This window comes from Polyodon spathula, chromosome 43, assembly GCF_017654505.1.
Source record: "Polyodon spathula isolate WHYD16114869_AA chromosome 43, ASM1765450v1, whole genome shotgun sequence".
Classification (NCBI taxonomy): domain Eukaryota; kingdom Metazoa; phylum Chordata; class Actinopteri; order Acipenseriformes; family Polyodontidae; genus Polyodon; species Polyodon spathula.
This window is the reverse complement of record NC_054576.1, coordinates 382,675-402,776: the sequence shown is the minus strand read 5'-3', so window position 1 is coordinate 402,776 and position 20,102 is coordinate 382,675. Positions and strand designations below refer to the sequence as shown.

The 20,102-nt window shown below is 41.2% G+C and overlaps 1 protein-coding gene and 1 gene segment (V, D, J or C); both read left to right on the top strand.

Annotated features, from left to right (window-relative positions):
- The window catches only part of LOC121305398 (immunoglobulin kappa light chain-like), a 322,019-nt gene that overhangs the window by 287,559 nt on the left and 14,358 nt on the right, over positions 1 to 20,102 (top strand). For 3 of the 28 annotated variants that reach the window (XM_041237033.1, XM_041237020.1, XM_041237018.1), the window contains exons 1-2: positions 9,760 to 9,832; positions 10,022 to 10,343. The exons of 20 other annotated variants lie outside the window; for them this stretch is intronic. In XM_041237033.1, the coding sequence (XP_041092967.1) occupies positions 9,760 to 9,832; positions 10,022 to 10,343 (395 nt within the window). Of the gene's footprint in view, positions 1 to 9,759; positions 9,833 to 10,021; positions 10,348 to 20,102 lie in introns of those variants that run through there. 5 more of the 28 variants (XM_041237035.1, XM_041237025.1, XM_041237037.1 and 2 more) reach the window with 3 other exon arrangements.
- LOC121305440 lies at positions 12,059 to 12,952 on the top strand. The segment is given in 2 exon segments: positions 12,059 to 12,427; positions 12,551 to 12,952. Coding segments are annotated over 2 exon segments (351 nt in total).

Sequence of the window (20,102 nt, the reverse complement as noted above, 5' to 3'; positions counted from 1 at the left end):
ACAAAACAAGAGGAAGATGCTGTCAACCTGAGCCAATAATGATTAAACACAATATAAAAGAATTTCTATCAGTAACACAACACAGTGTGAAGTGTGATCTGTGGGGTAGCTACATACCCTTTAATTCTCAATAGGATTGAAATAATGACACAAACAGAAGCATTATTGTCAGTTTATACAGACACACAGATTAGGCAGCAGTGAAAACAGTAAAAGTGGCCCAACCCTATGAAGCCCCACTGGTGCTCATGGCTCAGATCTCATGTAACTGCCTGGGACAGGATTTGTATAAAGGAAGGTGCTTTGCATACCTGTGCCTGCCTCACTGCTCTGCACAACAGCTAGAATAACTGCACTGCTCCATTGCTCAGGGGTTTTAAAGCTGACAGTTGAGCCCTTTCACAGTCACTGAGACACACAGAGAACAATGCTTCAATGGGGCTCCTCCTCTGGACACTGGCACTCTTTGCTCATGGTAAGAAATCATCATTCTTATTAATTATTATTAATATCAGCGCTTCCTCAGCAAACAGTGGAATACAGTTAATGGACGAGGCTGTTGACTCGGTGGGTTGATGTTCTGTGTTTTTATTTTCAGAATCCAGCAGTCAGATTGTCCTGACTCAGAGTCCCACAGTGGAGTCTGTCTCTATAGGAGGGAGTGTCACTCTGAACTGCAGATCCAGTAGCTCTGGTTTTACCAGCAGTCTAGCCTGGTATGTGCAGAAACCCGGAGGAGCTCCTAAACTCCTCTTCTCTTCACTGAATAGCCGAGTCTCTGGAGCTCCAGCTCCATTCACTGACAGCAGCTCAAGAACAAACTTCATGCTGCCCATCAGTGGAGTCCAGGCTGAAGATGCAGGAGATTACTACTGTCAGCAGCACTATAGCTTCCATTAATGTACCTGCTTTCAGATGGATTGGCTTTGAAAAAGTGATTCTGAATCGTAGAGGTGGAGACCTGCATACACAATGACTTCAATGGGAGTATTTTTGGACACACCCCCTGAATACACTGTCACCATTTGGGATGAGTGAGGAACTGGATTTGGTAGCTCTTTATCATTTAGCATCTGGCCTCCTTTTAATGTGGTTGTTTTTCTCATTAATGTGATATTTTGTTCACTTGTTTCTAATCTATGTAATTAATAGTGATGCATTTCCAATGAGTTCTTGATAACCAATGAAAGGTGATTCATGCTTTGTTTAATACAGTATTGATGGCAGTGTTGTTGTAGATGTTACTGGTATAGTTTTATTATAAGTTGATAATATGGTTCTGAGTTACTGTTTCAATGAGATTGACAATCAGTCTATAGATTCAGTGCAAGTGTGTTCTTTGAATTGATGAATGGAAATGAGAAAAATGCTGTAACAAAAGCTGTATTGAGTTGATTAATAGAATAATGAATTGTTAGACTGATCCTTTATTGAAGCTGTTTTGTTGCTTTGTTTGATCAAACGCTGATGGTGGCCATGTGGCTGGAACATGCTGGTTGTTTGTGATGTGTGGGGATCTGAACTTTTTAATAAATGATTCAATACATGAAAGAATAAAAAAAGTGTATATTGAGATTTATTTCTATTTGTTTATGATCCACTAGACAACATATTAAACAAGAAGAACAGTAAAGCCTGAAGCACAATATTGCAGAGATGTGTATTATATACACTTTCAGCATGATTTACAAAAGGGGCAAACTAATAATTAAATTGCAAAGTGATTTCAATGTTTCCAAATCTCTTTATTTAGATGTGTTGAAGGTTCACTAAGTGTTTACACGACTCGTTTAATAGAAACCCATTGAAAGCCATAAACTCAGTGACCCACATCAGCTTTTGGAAATCACTGCATGAGCTAGTTCTTATTTTGCCTCTTTTAAAATCAGGCTGTTTGTGTCTGTGTGGAGTCTGCCTTTATATTTTTGACTGTGCAAAGCCACAGGACTTGTGTGAGCGGGGCCTCCGTTTAGAGGAGTAGCGCACGCCGCCTTCACTGGAACTTTTATTTGTAGTTTCTGGATGTTTTGCTTTGCTTTTTGTACACTGGGCCGTATGTCCTCCATGAGTTCCCATAGCTGGTAGCGTCACGTGAGTGTGTGTGTGTGAATAAATCCTGAGTGCCTGTGTCTCTGTGCCTCCCTCTCTGCCTCTCACCTGCCTGCCTGCCTGCCTCAACCGCTGGGAAACACACACTTCAAACACACTGGACTGAGAGAACTGACTTTTTATCTTGCTTGAAATAAAATGAAAGGAAAGTACTTCTCATTGTGCAACCATTCTTTCAATTCAATTGTATATATTAACATGGTCTGCACCTCAAATAGATGGAAGATTGAGTGTGTGAGTCTTCTTTATCTAACTCAGGTTATAACTTATAATAATAAAGATAAAGTTATCTCAATTTAATACACATTTTTTTAAATGAGGAATTTGTATATTTCTAAGTGAATTCCTGTTTTCATTAAGGAGCAGCACATCAGCGTTATTGAAGGCAGTTTATTCTTCATTGTCTTGCCTCCTGTGTCATCCTTGTTACCCACCTGGTCTCCTTCATTCCTTATGTGTGCAGCAGCTCCCTGGCACACATGTCTCAACACTTATGGGCCAGTTCATTGTGAACAGGCAGATTTCTAATGCCCCTCCTAGCGAGCAGGAAAGCACTGAGAGGCTAAACATCAAACTACAGGAAGGATAATCTAACTGTACTGTGAGTCACCCAACCCTATCAAGTCCCACCTGTGTTCACAGCTCAGATCTCATAGAACTGTCTGTGACACTTATTGAAACAGAAGTGCAGCGCTTAGATCACATATACAAATAGAACAAATTCACTCTTCCATTAAACTGTGAACTTAGTGTTTGATTGAATCCCTCTCTGTGTTTGTATAGCCTGGAAACAGGCATCAGTGCCCTGCCAAGCTGCACACACTGCCATCATTCACACTGACCACAAGAGGGAGCCAGAGCAACACTGCTGTCCATAATGTAATAACAGTACAGTAATAAGACAATTGAAATAGGCAGCAGTTACCTCCCCAGTCAGCCCAGTTCTCCCATTGTTAACACAAGGCTCCTCACACCCAGTCATCTAACCACTACAGTGTGGTCTGTGTCTGAAGGAAGGAGCTGCTCACAGTGATGCATGCTGGGAAACACTGACTCTAATATCTCCACACTTGGGATTCATTTCCCCTTGATTCCACCCCTGGCAGTGAGGGATAGAAACAGATCCTCAACTTAACATGAAACTCCTTTTGGCTTCGACTTCATTTTAAACAAAGTAAATCAAACCATCAGACACAATCCTACCTGACACACAACACAGACTGCAAATATTTACACTGACCAAAATAGAAAGCCAGAACAGCCCTCCTTTTTATAATGTAATAACACAGTAATAAGTAAGTAATAAGTGAGTACTAATCATGGGATTATGAAATGGAGCTTTTGTTAAACAAAGCAAGGAGCACAGCAGCTAGTGTTGAATAGTTATACACAACATAGAAATGTTTAGAAATACGTACACTCGTAAATGAAGCATGCTGGAAAATAAAGCTGCCTCTTTTTGGCGAGCTCTTTTCAAACAAAAAAAACATGCCATTGTTTCCAGTTCATTCGTATGCACACACATTTACACAGACACAGCACAAGCACAAACACGAGGCTTCCAAATTAAAACACAGACATAACGAAACACCAACAGTGCTCTGCTTTTCACAGCAAACCTGCACCCATCACATGTTTGTACATCAATACAGAATTAATAAGGAATGACATTTTACAGCTCTGAGATTCTGACAAACTTCCAACATGTGATGTTTATCGGTACGAGATGTTGCAATGTTGACAGTTGTGTGCAATGAGACGTGGTTAAGGCTGGCTTTCGAAGGGTCGTCAGTAGGGACATTGATACCTTGGAGTAGGGGGAGTGATAGACCCTTCACCTTCGGTTCCATGGAGTACTGGTTAACACTCTGAATCTAGTGAGTTGAGTTCAAATCTGAGTGAACCTGAGGTTTTACCTTCTATTCAAAATAAATAAATATATCAAGTGAATTTGCCATTAATGTTTGTGTAACTGAAGCGTGTGATCGAACATGTGAGATGAATGCAGATTTCCATGTCTGAGGTGGAAATGCATGTTTAGTTTCATTTGCAGGAATGTCCCGTGGTTAGTTTTGGAGTGGTGCATGGTATGGGAAATACATTACCCTGCTGAAAGCCTCTACTGCAGGTTTGAAGTGACGCGGGGCACCGTGGCTTAGATGCTCAAAGCATGACTGACGTAACCTAGAGCAGAAAATGTATGTTTCTTGGTCTCAAACAGTACTACCTGAAGTGAGACTGACCAAACTACTGTAGTTTTACCAATGGATAATCCTAGCATGCATATATTCAAGGAAATATGAGATTAGAAATAATCAGTAAATCATTTTATTAAAACAGAGGCATTTTATTTGGTAACTGTCATATCATAAAATGGACATTAACAAAATAAGTCTTCTGAAATAAAGAGGCAATTCTACATGTTGAACTACACAAGATAATGAACAGTGCATGGTCCTCAAATGTAAGGAAACAATTTACACCACTCCTATTCTACCCTCTACTAGAACCCCAAAAATGACGTGCCTGACAGAACCAGGTCCTGTAACTGACGTCCCCGCTGTGAAAAATGCATGGAAGTGAACACAGCGCAAGCTGAAGCACTCACACAGTTAAGTGTCTGCAGAGTTTGTAATGTTTTCTTGAAAGGCATCTACTCCCCGGGTATTCACAGGTACTGCTGCATCAGTCCTTTAGAGAACAGATGAAGCGAGGCACCATGTTACATCCTTCTGTGTAGCCCACTTATAGCCCCCTTTGCATGGATGCGAAACACTGAGGAGTTCCTCTCGCAGGGCCGGTATGGTTTCTTCAGCTCTGCCAGGGGAACACTTGCCTTCATGCATAACAATGCAGTACTCATTTACTGCCTGTTCAATGCTCTTGAATGGATACTTTGCCATAGCTGTTGCTTGATCCACAATGCCAAACACACTGAACACTTTCCAGACAGGCTGAATTTCTTCCAGAAATGGACGTACTGTGCTGACCTCCAGTTCAGTGTTGCTAAGCGTTCTAGCATAGTGAATGCTGTGCATGTTTGAGGTTTTCTTTGGACAGTTCTGTTCCCACCTGTTTGCCCATTCATCTTGTGCCTTCTTTACCACATGCTTTGTATATAAATGATGCACACATTTGGGCATGCTTCTTTTACCACCTTAGCAAATTCTTCTGCTGTGTTGACAACAGCATGCTTTTGCAGAATGCGCCTCCAAACTGCATGCTTTACTTTACCTGCAACTCCATCAACTGGCCCTTTGCTGTGTGCTGTGGCAAAAAAAGCTCCAATCAGCTCGATGCAGACTACAGTGTACATTGCTCGGCATGGTAAGGGTGGACAAGATGAATCTGTTTTTAAATTGGCTAGCAGCACCATCAGAAAAGAGGTGCAAGTTAGAGATGTTGGCTGAAGTTGAGGCTTCATCAAGAATAGCCCGATTGTAGCAAACAACTGCAAATGTGTCATGTTGCCGTTCATCACTGAGCACAGCATAAGAAGCACTAACAGACTGAGCTGTGAGAACTGCTGGAAACAGAGTCCCTCCTTCTGTTATCCACTGAGCTGACATTATCTCAGCTTGCTGCTTTATAGTGAAGTGTTCTGAGAAACCTTGCTGAAGTATAGCTTCACATTCATTTCAATTCATCTTCAGTGTCTTGATTTGGTGAAGCTGCACCTTGGCAATAAAACTGTGGCTGCGCAGAATGGTGCGCTGGGTTTGAGCTCCTCCTTGGCACCCTGTAATGTTGACTCAAGCAGTTCCTTTTTATTGTTAGCCATCTATTGGTAGTAGTGTACAATTGTATCTTCATTACCATTGCCTTGTATTAGCTGATTGACAGAACTATCAAGGTCTTGGCATGTGTCACACTGGCCAAGACAGCATTTCCTCTGCCAGTTGCAAAGTGACCCAAAGACCAGGAGATTTCCACTGGGGATATTCTCTCTTTTGAAATATCACAATGGTGAATGAAGCAAACTTTTTCCAATCCCTCTAGAAGCATCTTTGTGTTCTCATGGTAACGACAGACAGACAGGTTGAACGTGCACAGGGCTGGGTGCTGCAAACTTTTTTGATTTTCCGATTTTTCCATCAGGATATTCATTCTTGAAGAGGCGATGAGCTTCAAGAACCCATAGAATACACAAACCTGACATTCTGTTTCACTCACTTCAGCTCTTTCTGTGGAAGCGTGCTTCTCTACCAGAGCCAAACCAAATGCAGTTGCCAGTTTCTTTACCATTATAATTTTCTTCCTGGGGCTCTTTGGAAGTGCCTGGTTTACTCCACTTACTGCCTTCCCCAGTGACTGAGCTGAAAAGAAAACTTTTGACAGTGAGTTTGTCAAATGATTCTCCTGAAGTTGTGATTCTGGTTCATGTCATTTTTAAAGATTTCTCCTTTACTTTCTCATTGTTTCTTTGCTCTTTTCTGCTTCCCTTTTCTTCCTCCCTATACTCCACTTGCATAATTTCTGCTGCTCTCTGTTCCTCTGCTTCATCCCTACTCTTTTCTCTTCTCACATCCTTGCATGATATCCACACATTCTTTCTACTGCAGGCACTGGAAGCATTTTCCAACTTTTATCTAGATAAAAGAAAAAAGGAGGGCTAATTCAGATTACTACTGTCAGCAGCACTATAGCTTCCATTAATGTGACCTTTAACCTCTTAAAACCTTAGCGTCCCACAGGCAATTTCCACCTGGAGGGCTATGACCTGAAATAAATCACATTCTCTTCCAAAGTATAGACAGCACAGGCATGGTTCAGGGTTTGATTTCAAGGTAACCCCCTGGCCATTAGGACTAATACATCAGATTTGTATAAGTCTTACTCAATACCACACTGGATGGAGATATCCAGAAAAAAAACAAACATAAAAAAGAAGAAGACACTTTTCATTTGTTTACATTCTATCATCATTTTTTCACCTTTTAGCACATTTAAAGAGCCAGCTTTTTATCCCAGTGCTTCCTCAACATGTCTACTACACTGGATAAAAATTTGAAACTGACTGAATAAAGGGATCAAATTCTACATGATTTTTTTACAAAGCTAGGCCCAAGGGTCCCCAAACCTCTCCAAAAATGAATATTGTGCAAATCTTTATGGCCAGTAATACACTAATTTCTTGAGCAAGATCTAAAAGGGAGGTTACCTTCTGGCACCTCACATGCTATACATTACCACATGAGTTAGATTTTGTAATCCTCTTTTTTACTTATTTGTCCAATATTTCATTCAAAAGGTGGCCTTTCTGGAGAGCTTTGGGGTGCCTGAAATGTATCCATGATGAGTATGCATGACAAATACTCTCAGTTCATACGCTACAACTGTCAGGCACATTGCTCTCACATAACTGTGTGTTTGTGCAGGAGAATGTTGCTACTGAGATTTTTTTGTAGCTCTGAATTTTCATTACCTGACTGTATTTTTGTTACTCACTTGCTTGAAAGTATGTAAATGTGAAGAAGCAAAATAATGATTTTTTCTTTCAAAATAAAGTGGTTACACTCATTCAAGCACTGCTGACATGTGAAATATGTTGATTATTGGATAAAGGTCTACAGATTTAATAATAATAATAATAATAATAATAATAATAATAATATAATAATATAATAATTTTCATTGCTATTCAGATGAAAACACCTCAGTTATATTCATCTTTACTTTGATTGACATGTCAAACAAAGGAAATGAGTGAGCGATTGCTGGAGCAGGCAGACAGCTTAACTAAGCAATGGATGACAAGGAACTATCTGTTGTTGAACTCTGATAAAACTGATAATGCAATGTTACTGGGATTTAAAAAATCAATTAAACATACAAATTCTGATGTTGTTGCAGTTGACAGCTTTCCATTTAATTTGAGATCTGAAGTGAGAAATCTGGCCAATTATTTTCACTCCCATTTCTCTCTCAATCTGGAATATCTTTTTTTTTTTTTTTTCAGAGCCTGTGTCACGCTGCAACCCCCGCAGTGACTCATGCTCTGTCAAGCTGACCTCTATTTTTCACACTGCAAGCCCACAGCTAAGCAAGCAGACCTATCACATGGGAAGACAACGCAGGTGACAGCACAGCCGCAGGCGCCTGGCCACCCACAGGAGGCACTGGTGCACAGTGAGATAAGGATCACCCAGCCGACTTGAGCCCTCCCCATCCGGCCGGCGCACAATTGGCTGAGCTGGGTGTAACTTTTGACCCATACTTCTCATTCGAACCTCATATTAGAAAAATTAACTGGTGTCCTTTTTTCATTTGAGAAATATTGCTAAGCTAAGGCTCTTTCTTTCCATGAAAGATGCAGAGAGGTTGATGCATGCTTTCATAACATCCAGACTAGATTACTGCAATGCTCTTTTCTCTGTTATTCTCAGATCTGTGTTATCTCAGCTGCAGCTTGTGCAAAACGCTGCTGCCAGGGTTTGAACAAGAAGTAGAAGACATGACCTCATCACACCGGTATTGGCAGCCCTGCACTGGCTTCCTGTGAGCTTCAGGGTTGATTTTAAGGTCATGCTTATTACTTACAAAGCATTGAACAGTTTGGCTCCCTCCTATCTAAATGATATTTTGATCCCATATATACCTAGACATCCACTGTGATCCCAGGACTGTCCCTCAGATTTTTAAAAGAGCGCAGGTGGTAGAGCATTTGGTTTTAGGTCCCTGAACTATGGAATCGATTGCCTGTTTCTGAAGGGAGGCACCAACTGTTGCAGTTTTTAAAAACCTGATGAAAGACACACTTTTATAATCTATCATTCACACCTTAATATTAATCATTGCCTGTACTGTATTGCATTTTAATGCATCTCTATATTGAATATTTTTATTATCTGTTATTGCCTGTATGATTATTGACAGTTTTTATTTATTTATTCATTTATTTATTTATTACTAAACAAAAATGACTGTTTTGTTACACACTGCCCTGAGGTGATTTATTGTGAAGTGCTCTATATCAAATAAAGATTGATTGATGGATTGATACAGCATGTCATTCCAACAGCATAGGAAGAGATTTCAATTGCAATTCCACAACAAGCAGCACAGACTGCACTACACTCTGTGACCACAAGAGGGAGGGAGAGAGTAATAAAATGATGCTCTTTAATCCATAGCAGTGGTTCTTAACCTGGGGTCCTCAGAGACAGTCCAGGGGGTCCACAGGAAAAAAAATGGAAACTTTTCACTCAACATGAGCAATGTGCAAAATCAAAATGTTTGCTTCTTGAATGGATTTGATTTCACAAAGTTTATGATGGATCTGTTAACCTGCACCTCTGATTTTAATATTTTACAATTAATAATTATTTATACTGTGTAACAAAGCTACATAATCACAGCTGTGGCTAAGATGAATTGTTTGAGAGAAGGGAGAAGAGAGAGAAATAGCTGTGTTTGTACAAACTCAACACAAAGAAAACTAGAAGCTATTTTGTTTCCAAATGTTAAAGAAACTGCATCAGCTGAAAATGAGTTTAAACTTAAGAGCACTGCTTGGCTAGAAGTGGCTGCTGTGCCAAGGAAGACAATTTGCATAGAAAAGACACTTTGCATTGGCAGCACATGCTTCAGTGCTCTGGGAGTGTTTATAGCCCTGTGAGTTTAACACTTCATGATTGAGAGCTGCCCTTCATGGCAACAGAATCCACAACAACAATGACTTTTATCAGCATCTTCATCTGGGCACTTGTCATCTGCACTCAGGGTAAGAATCATTTAGAAAAACATGTTTTAGAAATATCTTTTTGTGGGACAATTGTTATTATATAAGTATTAAAAGTAAAACAGGCAAAGTGAATGAAATCAAATGAAAAAGTCTTGAAATGTAATCTGTTTTCATTATTTATTTCAATCATTTACTATCATCTTCTATTTTATTATTTATTATTTTCAGAATCCAGTGGACAGTATACTGTGACTCAGACTCCAGCAGTGAAATCTGTTCTCCCAGGAGACACAGTCGCTCTGAGCTGTAAAGTCAGCAGCGCAGTGTACAGTGATAGCTATGGCAACTACCTAGCCTGGTACCAACAGAAACCTGGAGAAGCTCCCAAACTCCTGATCTATGCTGCAAGTACCCTTCAGTCTGGGATCCCAACTCGTTTCAGTGGCAGTGGATCTGGGACTGACTTCACTCTGACCATCAGTGGAGTCCAGGCTGAAGATGCAGGAGATTACTACTGTCAGAGTTTACACTACCCCAGCAGTAGCTATGTGTTCACACAGTGCTACACACCCGTACAAAAACCTCCCTCAGCTGGACTGCACAGCGACTGCACTGCTGCAGCTGGGACCTACTGCAGGTGCTGAGGGTGAAGGCAATGAAACGGGACACGGCCTGTGGAGGAGCTCAACTGCACACAAACACACTGAGCTCAATAACAACACACAGTCACATGTAGGTATGGATTCAATATTAGTCTATTTAAACAAACTGATTTTGTTGTGACTACAGGGTCCTCTAGTAATGTAGTGATGATTCCATCTATTCTAAATTCTGAAACATCATTCAGTTATTCCAAGAATTGAAACTATGTAACTCACATTTTATATATCTGATTCTCATATGAAGATGTTCATGAATCCTGATGCCTAAACTTTTCATTAAGGATATGGAAGCTGTTAAGAAATGAATGAATGAATGCTCTGATATAAAAAGCCACAGGTCCCTTTTTCAAAGCTAAAGACAGTGTAATTGCAGCTGTACAGGATCTGCTGTGGCTCCTCAACAATGAACAGAGACTGAAGGCAGCCGGTGTGTCTGATTAAAGACACAGGAGAGGGATGAGTTGAATCCAGTGAGCCCTCAATCAGGAGCTGGGTTGCAGTAGTGAGGGAGAATGGAGAATGCCATGAGGAGAGTTATTGTACAAGAACAGAGCAGCAGTGAACAGCAGTCCTGCACAGTGGAGCCCCTCTTCTCTCAGTGTCAGTCCAGTATTGCAGCTCTCTAAAGGGCTCCACTGACTCCACACATCACACAGCTCACTGCAAACACAGCAGCTCTACACACTGACACTGCACTGCTCCAACCTCAGAGAGGGGGGCTCTTTTAAACCTGGATTCTGTGGGTCCACACAGTGACCACGGCTCATTTTATAGAGCCTTTCACACCCACAACCCTTCCTTTATGAACAGCACAATATTTATGAACAGATTTCAAAACAATGTAAAAGTGCCCCCAGCCCCTCCGCAGCACACCCAGTGCAGCACTGCCCCTCACACTGACCCCCTGTCCCATACTGCACACTCTGGGGCTTCTAAAAGAGCAGCAGTGATTCAGGGGATGCAAGACACAGACATGGGGAAGAACTGGGACTGCAGAGCAACACACAGCTAGGAAATGCTGTTTGACATTACAAATACATTAGAGAATGAACATGTCTACAAATGAGTTGGCAAAGAGGCAATGCAATATTTATAACACATTCATAATATTCACTTGAATTCCCTACATCACAGACTCACCACTAATTCAGTCTTATTCCAAATGAAAGAAAGCTGGTTTGTTACAATCTTTCTCAAAACAGCATGTCAATACAAGAGCCATGTGTTTCTCAGTGAGCTGGGATTGCCATGGCAATGGAGTGTGATCAGTCACTGTGTGCATCCTTTCACACACATCAATCAATCAATCAATAAAGAAATCAATACATGAGTGTTCTACCTTTTCTCCTGGCTTGTTAAATATTAGCATGATTGAAATCATGAAAACGCACTCGTAGCAGTTCAAGGTACCTCTTGGAAAGGCCTGTGAAAGACAGTGAAGTAGATGTTACATTTAGAAGAGGAAGAAGCTGTCAAAATGAGAACAATGACAAGAACAATGACAGCTCCATTACTTGTACAGCAGCAGCAACACATGGGAAGGTAGAACACTAGGGTTAGGGGTAGGGCACTACATACCCTTTAATTCTCAATAGGATTGAAATAATGACACAAACAGAAGCATTATTGTCAGTTTAGACAGACACACAGATTAGACAGCAGTGATATACTGAGAGCTTTGACTGGGGGAAAAATAGAAGAAAACAGTAAAAGTGGCCCAACCCTATGAAGCCCCACTGGTGCTCACGGCTCAGATCTCATGTAACTGCCTGGGACAGGATTTGTATAAAGGAAGGTGCTTTGCATACCTGTGCCTGCATCACTGCTCTGCACAACAGCTAGAATAACTGCACTGCTCCATTGCTCAGGGGTTTTAAAGCTGACAGTTGAGCCCTTTCACAGTCACTGAGACACACAGAGAGCATGGCTTCACTGGGGCTCCTCCTCTGGACACTGGCACTCTTTGCTCATGGTAAGAAATCATCATTCTTATTAATTATTATTAATATCAGCGCTTCCTCAGCAAACAGTGGAATACAGTTAATGGACGAGGCTGTTGACTCGGTGGGTTGATGTTCTGTGTTTTTATTTTCAGAATCCAGCAGTCAGATTGTCCTGACTCAGAGTCCCACAGTGGAGTCTGTCTCTATAGGAGGGAGTGTCACTCTGAACTGCAGATCCAGTAGCTCTGGTTTTACCAGCAGTCTAGCCTGGTATGTGCAGAAACCCGGAGGAGCTCCTAAACTCCTCTTCTCTTCACTGAATAGCCGAGTCTCTGGAGCTCCAGCTCCATTCACTGACAGCAGCTCAAGAACAAACTTCATGCTGCCCATCAGTGGAGTCCAGGCTGAAGATGCAGGAGATTACTACTGTCAGCAGCACTATAGCTTCCATTAATGTGACCTTTAAGAGACACACTGCAGATATTAACACTGACCACAAGAGGGAGCCAGAGCATCACTGCTGTCTGTAATGTAATAACAGTACAGTAATAAGACAATTGAAATAGGCAGCAGTTACCTCCCCAGTCAGCCCAGTTCTCCCATTGTTAACACAAGGCTCCTCACACCCAGTCATCTAAACACTACAGTGTGGTCTGTGTCTGAAGGAAGGAGCTGCTCACAGTGATGCATGCTGGGAAACACTGACTCTAATATCTCCACACTTGGGATTCATTTCCCCTTGATTCCACCCCTGGCAGTGATGGATAGAAACAGATCCTCAACTTACCATGAAACTCCTTTTGGCTTCGACCACATTTTAAAAAAAGTAAATACAGTGATGCCAGACCTGTTTTAAATGTGCGTGTGTGTGTGTCAGTGAGTGTGTCAGTGTGTGTGTGTGTGTGTGTGTGTGTGTGTGTGTGTGTGTGTGTGTGTGTGTGTGTGTGTGTGTGTGTGTGTGTGTGTGTGTGTGTGTGTGTGTGTGTGTGTGTGTGTGTGTGTGTGTGTGTGTGTGTGTGTGTGTGTGTGTGTGTGTGTGTGTGTGTGTGTGTGTGTGTGTGTGATGTGTGTGTGTGTGTGTGTGTGTGTGTGTGTGTTGGGTGTGTGTGAGTATGAGTGTGTGTGTGTTGGGGTGTGTGTCTGGTCATTTATTTAACTAATTTTTATAGTGCAATTCATAGGTAAATGAAATATAAAACCAATTGAAATAAATGAATAGATTACAAACGGTATAATATTTTGTGTACCGGTATGATTGTAAAAAACAAAAAGCACAGAATTGAATAACTTTGAGAATATTGTAAAAGGTAAACGCTCTCACAAGTCTCTCTGTGATTTTGGATCTCTCATATATGTCTTTATCGAACCTCTTCACGTTCTCCGCAGTGTGTCTGTCCACCTTACCGGGGTCGGCGATGGTCACACAGCACAATGCAGATTTCTATCTGGGCTTCTATGTTCTTGTTCTTGTGGATTGATAGTGGCACTGTCACCCCCAGCAGCAGGTGTTCAATAACTCAGTTCTTGACATGATGCTAACTCTTGCCTTGCTTGCTGAGGGCAGTGATGAAGGGGATGCTCCAGACACCAAAGCTTAACTTGCTGTGCTGTTTGTATTGAAACTGATAAACACGCAAGTCGACAAAAACGTTCAAATGACGTCAGGCAGGAAACACCACTAGAAAGAGCCTTAAAGTATACAATTAAAAAGATTCAAACAATAAAAAAGTGTATTGTCTATTTGTGTCTTTTTGTTGTAAATGTGTGTGTGTGTGTGTGAGGGCGGTCATATATTGGCCCCTCCAGGATGAAAAGTGAGGGGGCCATGGCCCTCCTGGTGCCAGTGCTCATGACTCAATGAAACCGTCATACCCAATCCTGCCTGACACACAACACAGTCTGCAAATATTTACACTGACCAAAAGACAAAGCCAGAACAGCCCTCCTTTATATAATGTAATAACACAGTAATAAGTCAGGTTATTACGGCAGAACCCCAGGCTGACAGGATTCCCAGTTCCATCATGTTTCTCCTGCCATTCTGACCCTCCCCATCCCAAAGGTGCCAGTGGGGCAGTAGTGCTGCCCTCAGTGCCAGTGAGAGCTCTTCAGTAACACTAGAAGGAACAGTTTGGACTCCAGACACAGTGTCTTCTACTGTTCCTGAAGGCTTTCTGATGTAATGTTTGACATTGTGGATGAACTACCTACAGCATCGCAAGAGGAACTCATCACAGAGCGAAACAAGGACTGGCAATCTCTACTACAGCAGGCTTAGTGTCTTCTAGTGTCACTGAAGGCAATGAGAACTCCAGTGCACTTCAATCATGATGGGTTGCTGTTTAATAAGCAGCACTGCTGCATTACACTTTAATGAGTGCATTAAGGACTGTGCTAATCAGCTTTTAATGCTACTCTTGATAGCTGGGCTCTATTGTATAGTGCCACTGTCCTGGGAGTGTTAATGCCAGGGCAGTTACTAATCTTGCTGTGTCTGAACACACAGTGCCAAGTACTGCTTTAAACAAACACTCCACACTTGACTCCATTCCAGCTGTGTTGAGTGGAATAAGGGCTCAGCTGATTGGCTCTCCTCATATGCTCCTATTAAAGCTGTTCTTTGTCTAGTCCTGCTGTCCTGGGAGTGTTCATGCTAAACTGATAATCTTGCTCTGTCAGAACACACATCACCGAGCCTGTGTTTACACCACTGCTTGGATACAAGTGGCTGCTGTGCCAAGGAAGACAATTTGCATAGAAAAGACACTTTGCATTGGCAGCACATGCTTCAGTGCTCTGGGAGTGTTTATAGCCCTGTGAGTTTAACACTTCATGATTGAGAGCTGCCCTTCATGGCAACAGAATCCACAACAACAATGACTTTTATCAGCATCTTCATCTGGGCACTTGTTTTTTCAAAACTAATATTAATACATAAATGAATAAAATTGAACTGTATCATATTGTTAAGATGAAAATCAAGACACAAATTACTGTTAATTACAATAAACAAACCATGTCTTCTTTTGAAATATAATTTTACACTTTATTCTTAATTACTGAATAAAACATGTTAATACTATATTGATATACATCAGATTATAACTTATTATAATAAAACAAAAATAATAAGTATAATAAAAAATAATGCACCTAAATTTAAATACAAATATATAAATGAGGAATTACTACATTTCTGAGTGAATTCTTATGTTTTATTAAGGAGCAGCACATCAGCATTGTTGAAGGCAGTTTATTCTTCATTGTCTTGCCTCCTGTGTCATCCTTGTTACCCACCTGGTCTCCTTCATTCCTTATGTGTGCAGCAGCTCCCTGGCACACATGTCTCAACACTTATGGGCCAGTTCATTGTGAACAGGCAGATTTCTAATGCCCCTCCTAGAGAGCAGGAAAGCACTGAGAGGCTAAACATCAAATTACAGGAAGGATAATCTAACTGTACTGTGAGTCACCCAACCCTATCAAGTCCCACCTGTGTTCACAGCTCAGATCTCATAGAATTCTCTGTGACACTTATTGAAACAGAAGTGCAGCGCTTAGAACACATATACAAATAGAATTAATCCACTCATCTATTAAACTGTGAACTTATTGATTGATTGAATCCCTCTCTGTGTTTGAATAGCCTGGAAACAGGCATCAGTGCCCTGCCATGCTGCACACACTGCCATCATTCACACTGACCACAAGAGGGAGCCAGAGCACCACTGCTGTCCATAATGTAATAACAGTACAGTAATAAGACAATTGAAATAGGCAGCAGTTACCTCCCCAGTCAGCCCAGTTCTCCCATTGTTAACACAAGGCTCCTCATACCCAGTCATCTAAACACTACAGTGTGGTCTGTGTCTGGAGGAAGGAGCTGCTCACAGTGATGCATGCTGGGAAACACTGACACAAATATCTCCACACTTGGGATTCATTTCCCCTCCATTCCACCACTGGTAGTGAGGGATAGAAACAGATCCTCAACTTAACATGAAACTCCTTTTGGCTTCGACTTCATTTTAAACAAAGTAAATCAAACCATCAGACAAAATCCAACCTGACACACAACACAGACTCCAAATATTTACACTGACCAAGAGAGAAAGCCAGAACAGCCCTCCTTTTTATAATGTAATAACACATTAATAAGACAGGTTATTACAGCAGAGCTGCATAGGCCTGCTGAAGGCTTTTCTTAAGTTAAAGTGAGTACTAATCATGGGATTATGAAATAGAGCTTTTGTTAAACAAAGCAAGGAGCACAGCAGCTAGTGTTGAATAGTTATCCACAACATAGAAATGTTTGGACATAAGTACACTCGTAAATGCAGCATGCTGGAAAATAAAGCTGCCTCTTTTTGGCGAGCTCATTTCAAACAAGAAAACATGCCATTGTTTCCAGTTCATTCGTATGCACACACATTTACACAGACACAGCACAAGCACAAACACGAGGCTTCCAAATTAAAACACAGACATAATGAAACACCAACAGTGCTCTGCTTTTCACAACAAACCTGCGCCCATCACTGTTTGTACATCAAAATAGAATTAATAAGGAATGACATTTTACAGCTCTGAGATTCTGACAAACTTTCAACATGTGATGTTTATTGGTATGAGATGTTGCAATGTTGCCGGTTGTGTGCAATGAGACGTGGTTAAGGCCGGCACTCAAAGGGTTGTCATTAGGGACATTGATACCTTGGAGTAGGGGGAGTGATAGACTCTTCACCTTCGGTTCCATGGTGTACTGGTTAACACTCTGAACTCTGAATCCAGCGATCTGAGTTCAAATCTCTGTGGAACCTGAGGTTTTAGGTCAAGTGAATTTGCCATTAATGTTTGTGGAACTGAAGCATGTGATCAGACAAGTGAGATGAACGCAGATTTCCATGTCTGAGGTGTGAAATGCAGGTGAAGCGAGGCACCACGTTACATCCTTCTGTGTAGCCCACTTCCAGCCCCCTTTGCATGGATACACAACACTGAGGAGCTCCTCTGGCAGGGCCGGTATGGTTTCTTCAGCTCAGCTCTTTAATCCTGATCTCTGCTGTGTTGCTGATACTATTTCATGTATTATGCTACTATTGTGCATTATGCATTTTCCACTTTATTTAATATATTATCCTTTTTTTACTGTATATCATGTATTATGCATTTCTCTGTATTTAAAGTATTATGGATTTTCTTCTTGTTATTGCGTCTTGTAAAGCACTTTGTGATGGTGCTTCACTATCAAAGGTGCTATATAAAAAAAACAAACAAACATTGATTGATTGATTGATTGAACTATGCCAGGAGAACACTTCCTTTTAAACATAACAATGCAGTACTCATTTACTGCCAGTCAAATGGTTTTGAATGGATACTTTGCCATAGCTGTTGCTTGATCCACAATGCCAAACACAATGACCACTTTCCAGACAGGCTGAATTTCTTCAGTGTTGCTAAGCGATCTAGCATAGTGAATGCTGTGCGTGTTTGGGGTTTTCTTTGGACAGTTCTGCTCCCACCTGTTTGCCCATTCATCTTGTGCCTTCTCTACCACATGCTTTGTAATATAAATGATGCACACATTTGGTCATGCTTCTTTTGCCACCTTAGCAAATTCTTCTGCTGTGTTGACAACAGCATGCTTTTGGAGAATGCGTTGCCAAACTGCACGCTTTACTTTATCTGCATCTACTTTATCTACTTTAACTTTATTGTGTTCTCATGGTAACGACAGACAGACAGGTTGAACGTGCACAGGGCGCAATGCTGCAAACTTTTTTGATGTTCCGATTTTTCCAAAAGGATATTCATTCTTGAAGAGACGGTGAGCTTCAAGAACCCTCATCAGGAGCACTTTTTTGTGCTTTCTTTTTTTGTGCATCCTCACTTGTGATAGTGATGCAGTCTTTTCATCCAGGCAGCTGACGGGACACACAATCCATCTCATAGAATGCACAAACCTGTCATTCTGTTTCACTCACTTCAGCTCTTTTTGTGGAAGCGTGCTTCTCTACCAGAGCCAAAGCAAGTGTACTTGCCAGTTTCTTTACCACTACGCTTTTCATTCTGGGGCTCTTTGGAAGTGCCCGGTTTACTCCACTTACTGCCTTCCCCAGTGACTGAGCTGAAAAGAGAACTTTTGACAGTGAGTTTGTCAAATGATTCTCATGAAGTTGTGGTTCTGGTTCATGTCATTTTGAAAGATTTCTCCTATACTTTCTCATTGTTTCTTTGCTCTTTTCTGCTTCCCTTTTCTTCCTCCCTATACTCCACTTGCATGCTTTCTGCTGCTCTCTGTTCCTCTGTTTCATCCCTACTCTTTTCTCTTCTCACATCCTTGCATGATATGCACACATTCTTTCTGCTGCAGGTACTGGAAGCATTTTCCAATGTTAATCTAGATTTAAAAAAGGAGGGCTGATACAGCCAATTAAATCACTGAATTCAATACACCTTTTACAGGAATTTGTCATGATCGAAAACTAGAAGCTATTTATAAAATGTTTTATTCTGTTCTTTTCACTGAAAGCAAAGAAACTGCATCAGCTGAAAATAAGTTTAAACTTAAAAGCACTGCTTGGCTAGAAGTGGCTGCTGTGCCAAGGAAGACAATTTGCATAGAAAAGACACTTTGCATTGGCAGCACATGCTTCAGTGCTCTGGGAGTGTTTATAGCCCTGTGAGTTTAACACTTCATGATTGAGAGCTGCCCTTCATGGCAACAGAATCCACAACAACAATGACTTTTATCAGCATCTTCATCTGGGCACTTGTCATCTGCACTCAGGGTAAGAATCATTCAGAAAAATTATTTTACAAAAATATATTTTTCTGGGACAATTCTTACATAAGTTTTAAAAGAAAAATGGGTGAACTGAAAAAAATAAAAGGAATGAAATTTATTGTTTCATCATGTAATTAAATGATTTATTATAATATTCTATTTTATTATTTATTATTTTCAGAATCCAGTGGACAGTATACTGTGACTCAGACTCCAGCAGTGAAATCTGTTCTCCCAGGAGACACAGTCGCTCTGAGCTGTAAAGTCAGCAGCGCAGTGTACAGTGATAGCTATGGCATCGCCTAGCCTGGTACCAACAGAAACCTGGAGAAGCTCCCAAACTCCTGATCTATGCTGCAAGTACCCTTCAGTCTGGGATCCCAACTCGTTTCAGTGGCAGTGGATCTGGGACTGACTTCACTCTGACCATCAGTGGAGTCCAGGCTGAAGATGCAGGAGATTACTACTGTCAGAGTGTACACTACCCCAGCAGTAGCTGGGTGTTCACACAGTGCTACACACCCATACAAAAACCTCCCTCAGCTGGACTGCACAGCGACTGCACTGCTGCAGCTGGGACCTACTGCAGGTGCTGAGGGTGAAGGCAATGAAACGGGACACGGCCTGTGGAGGAGCTCAACTGCACACAAACACACTGAGCTCAATAACAACACACAGTCACATGTAGGTATGGATTCAATATTAGTCTATTTAAACAAACTGATTTTGTTGTGACTACAGGGTCCTCTAGTAATGTAGTGATGATTCCATCTATTCTAAATTCTGAAACATCATTCAGTTATTCCAAGAATTGTAAAAATGTAACTCATGTTTTTCATATCTGATTCTCATATGAAGATGCCCATGAATCCTGGGCTGGGTTGCAGCAGCTGTGTGTAAGTTCTTACTTAGCT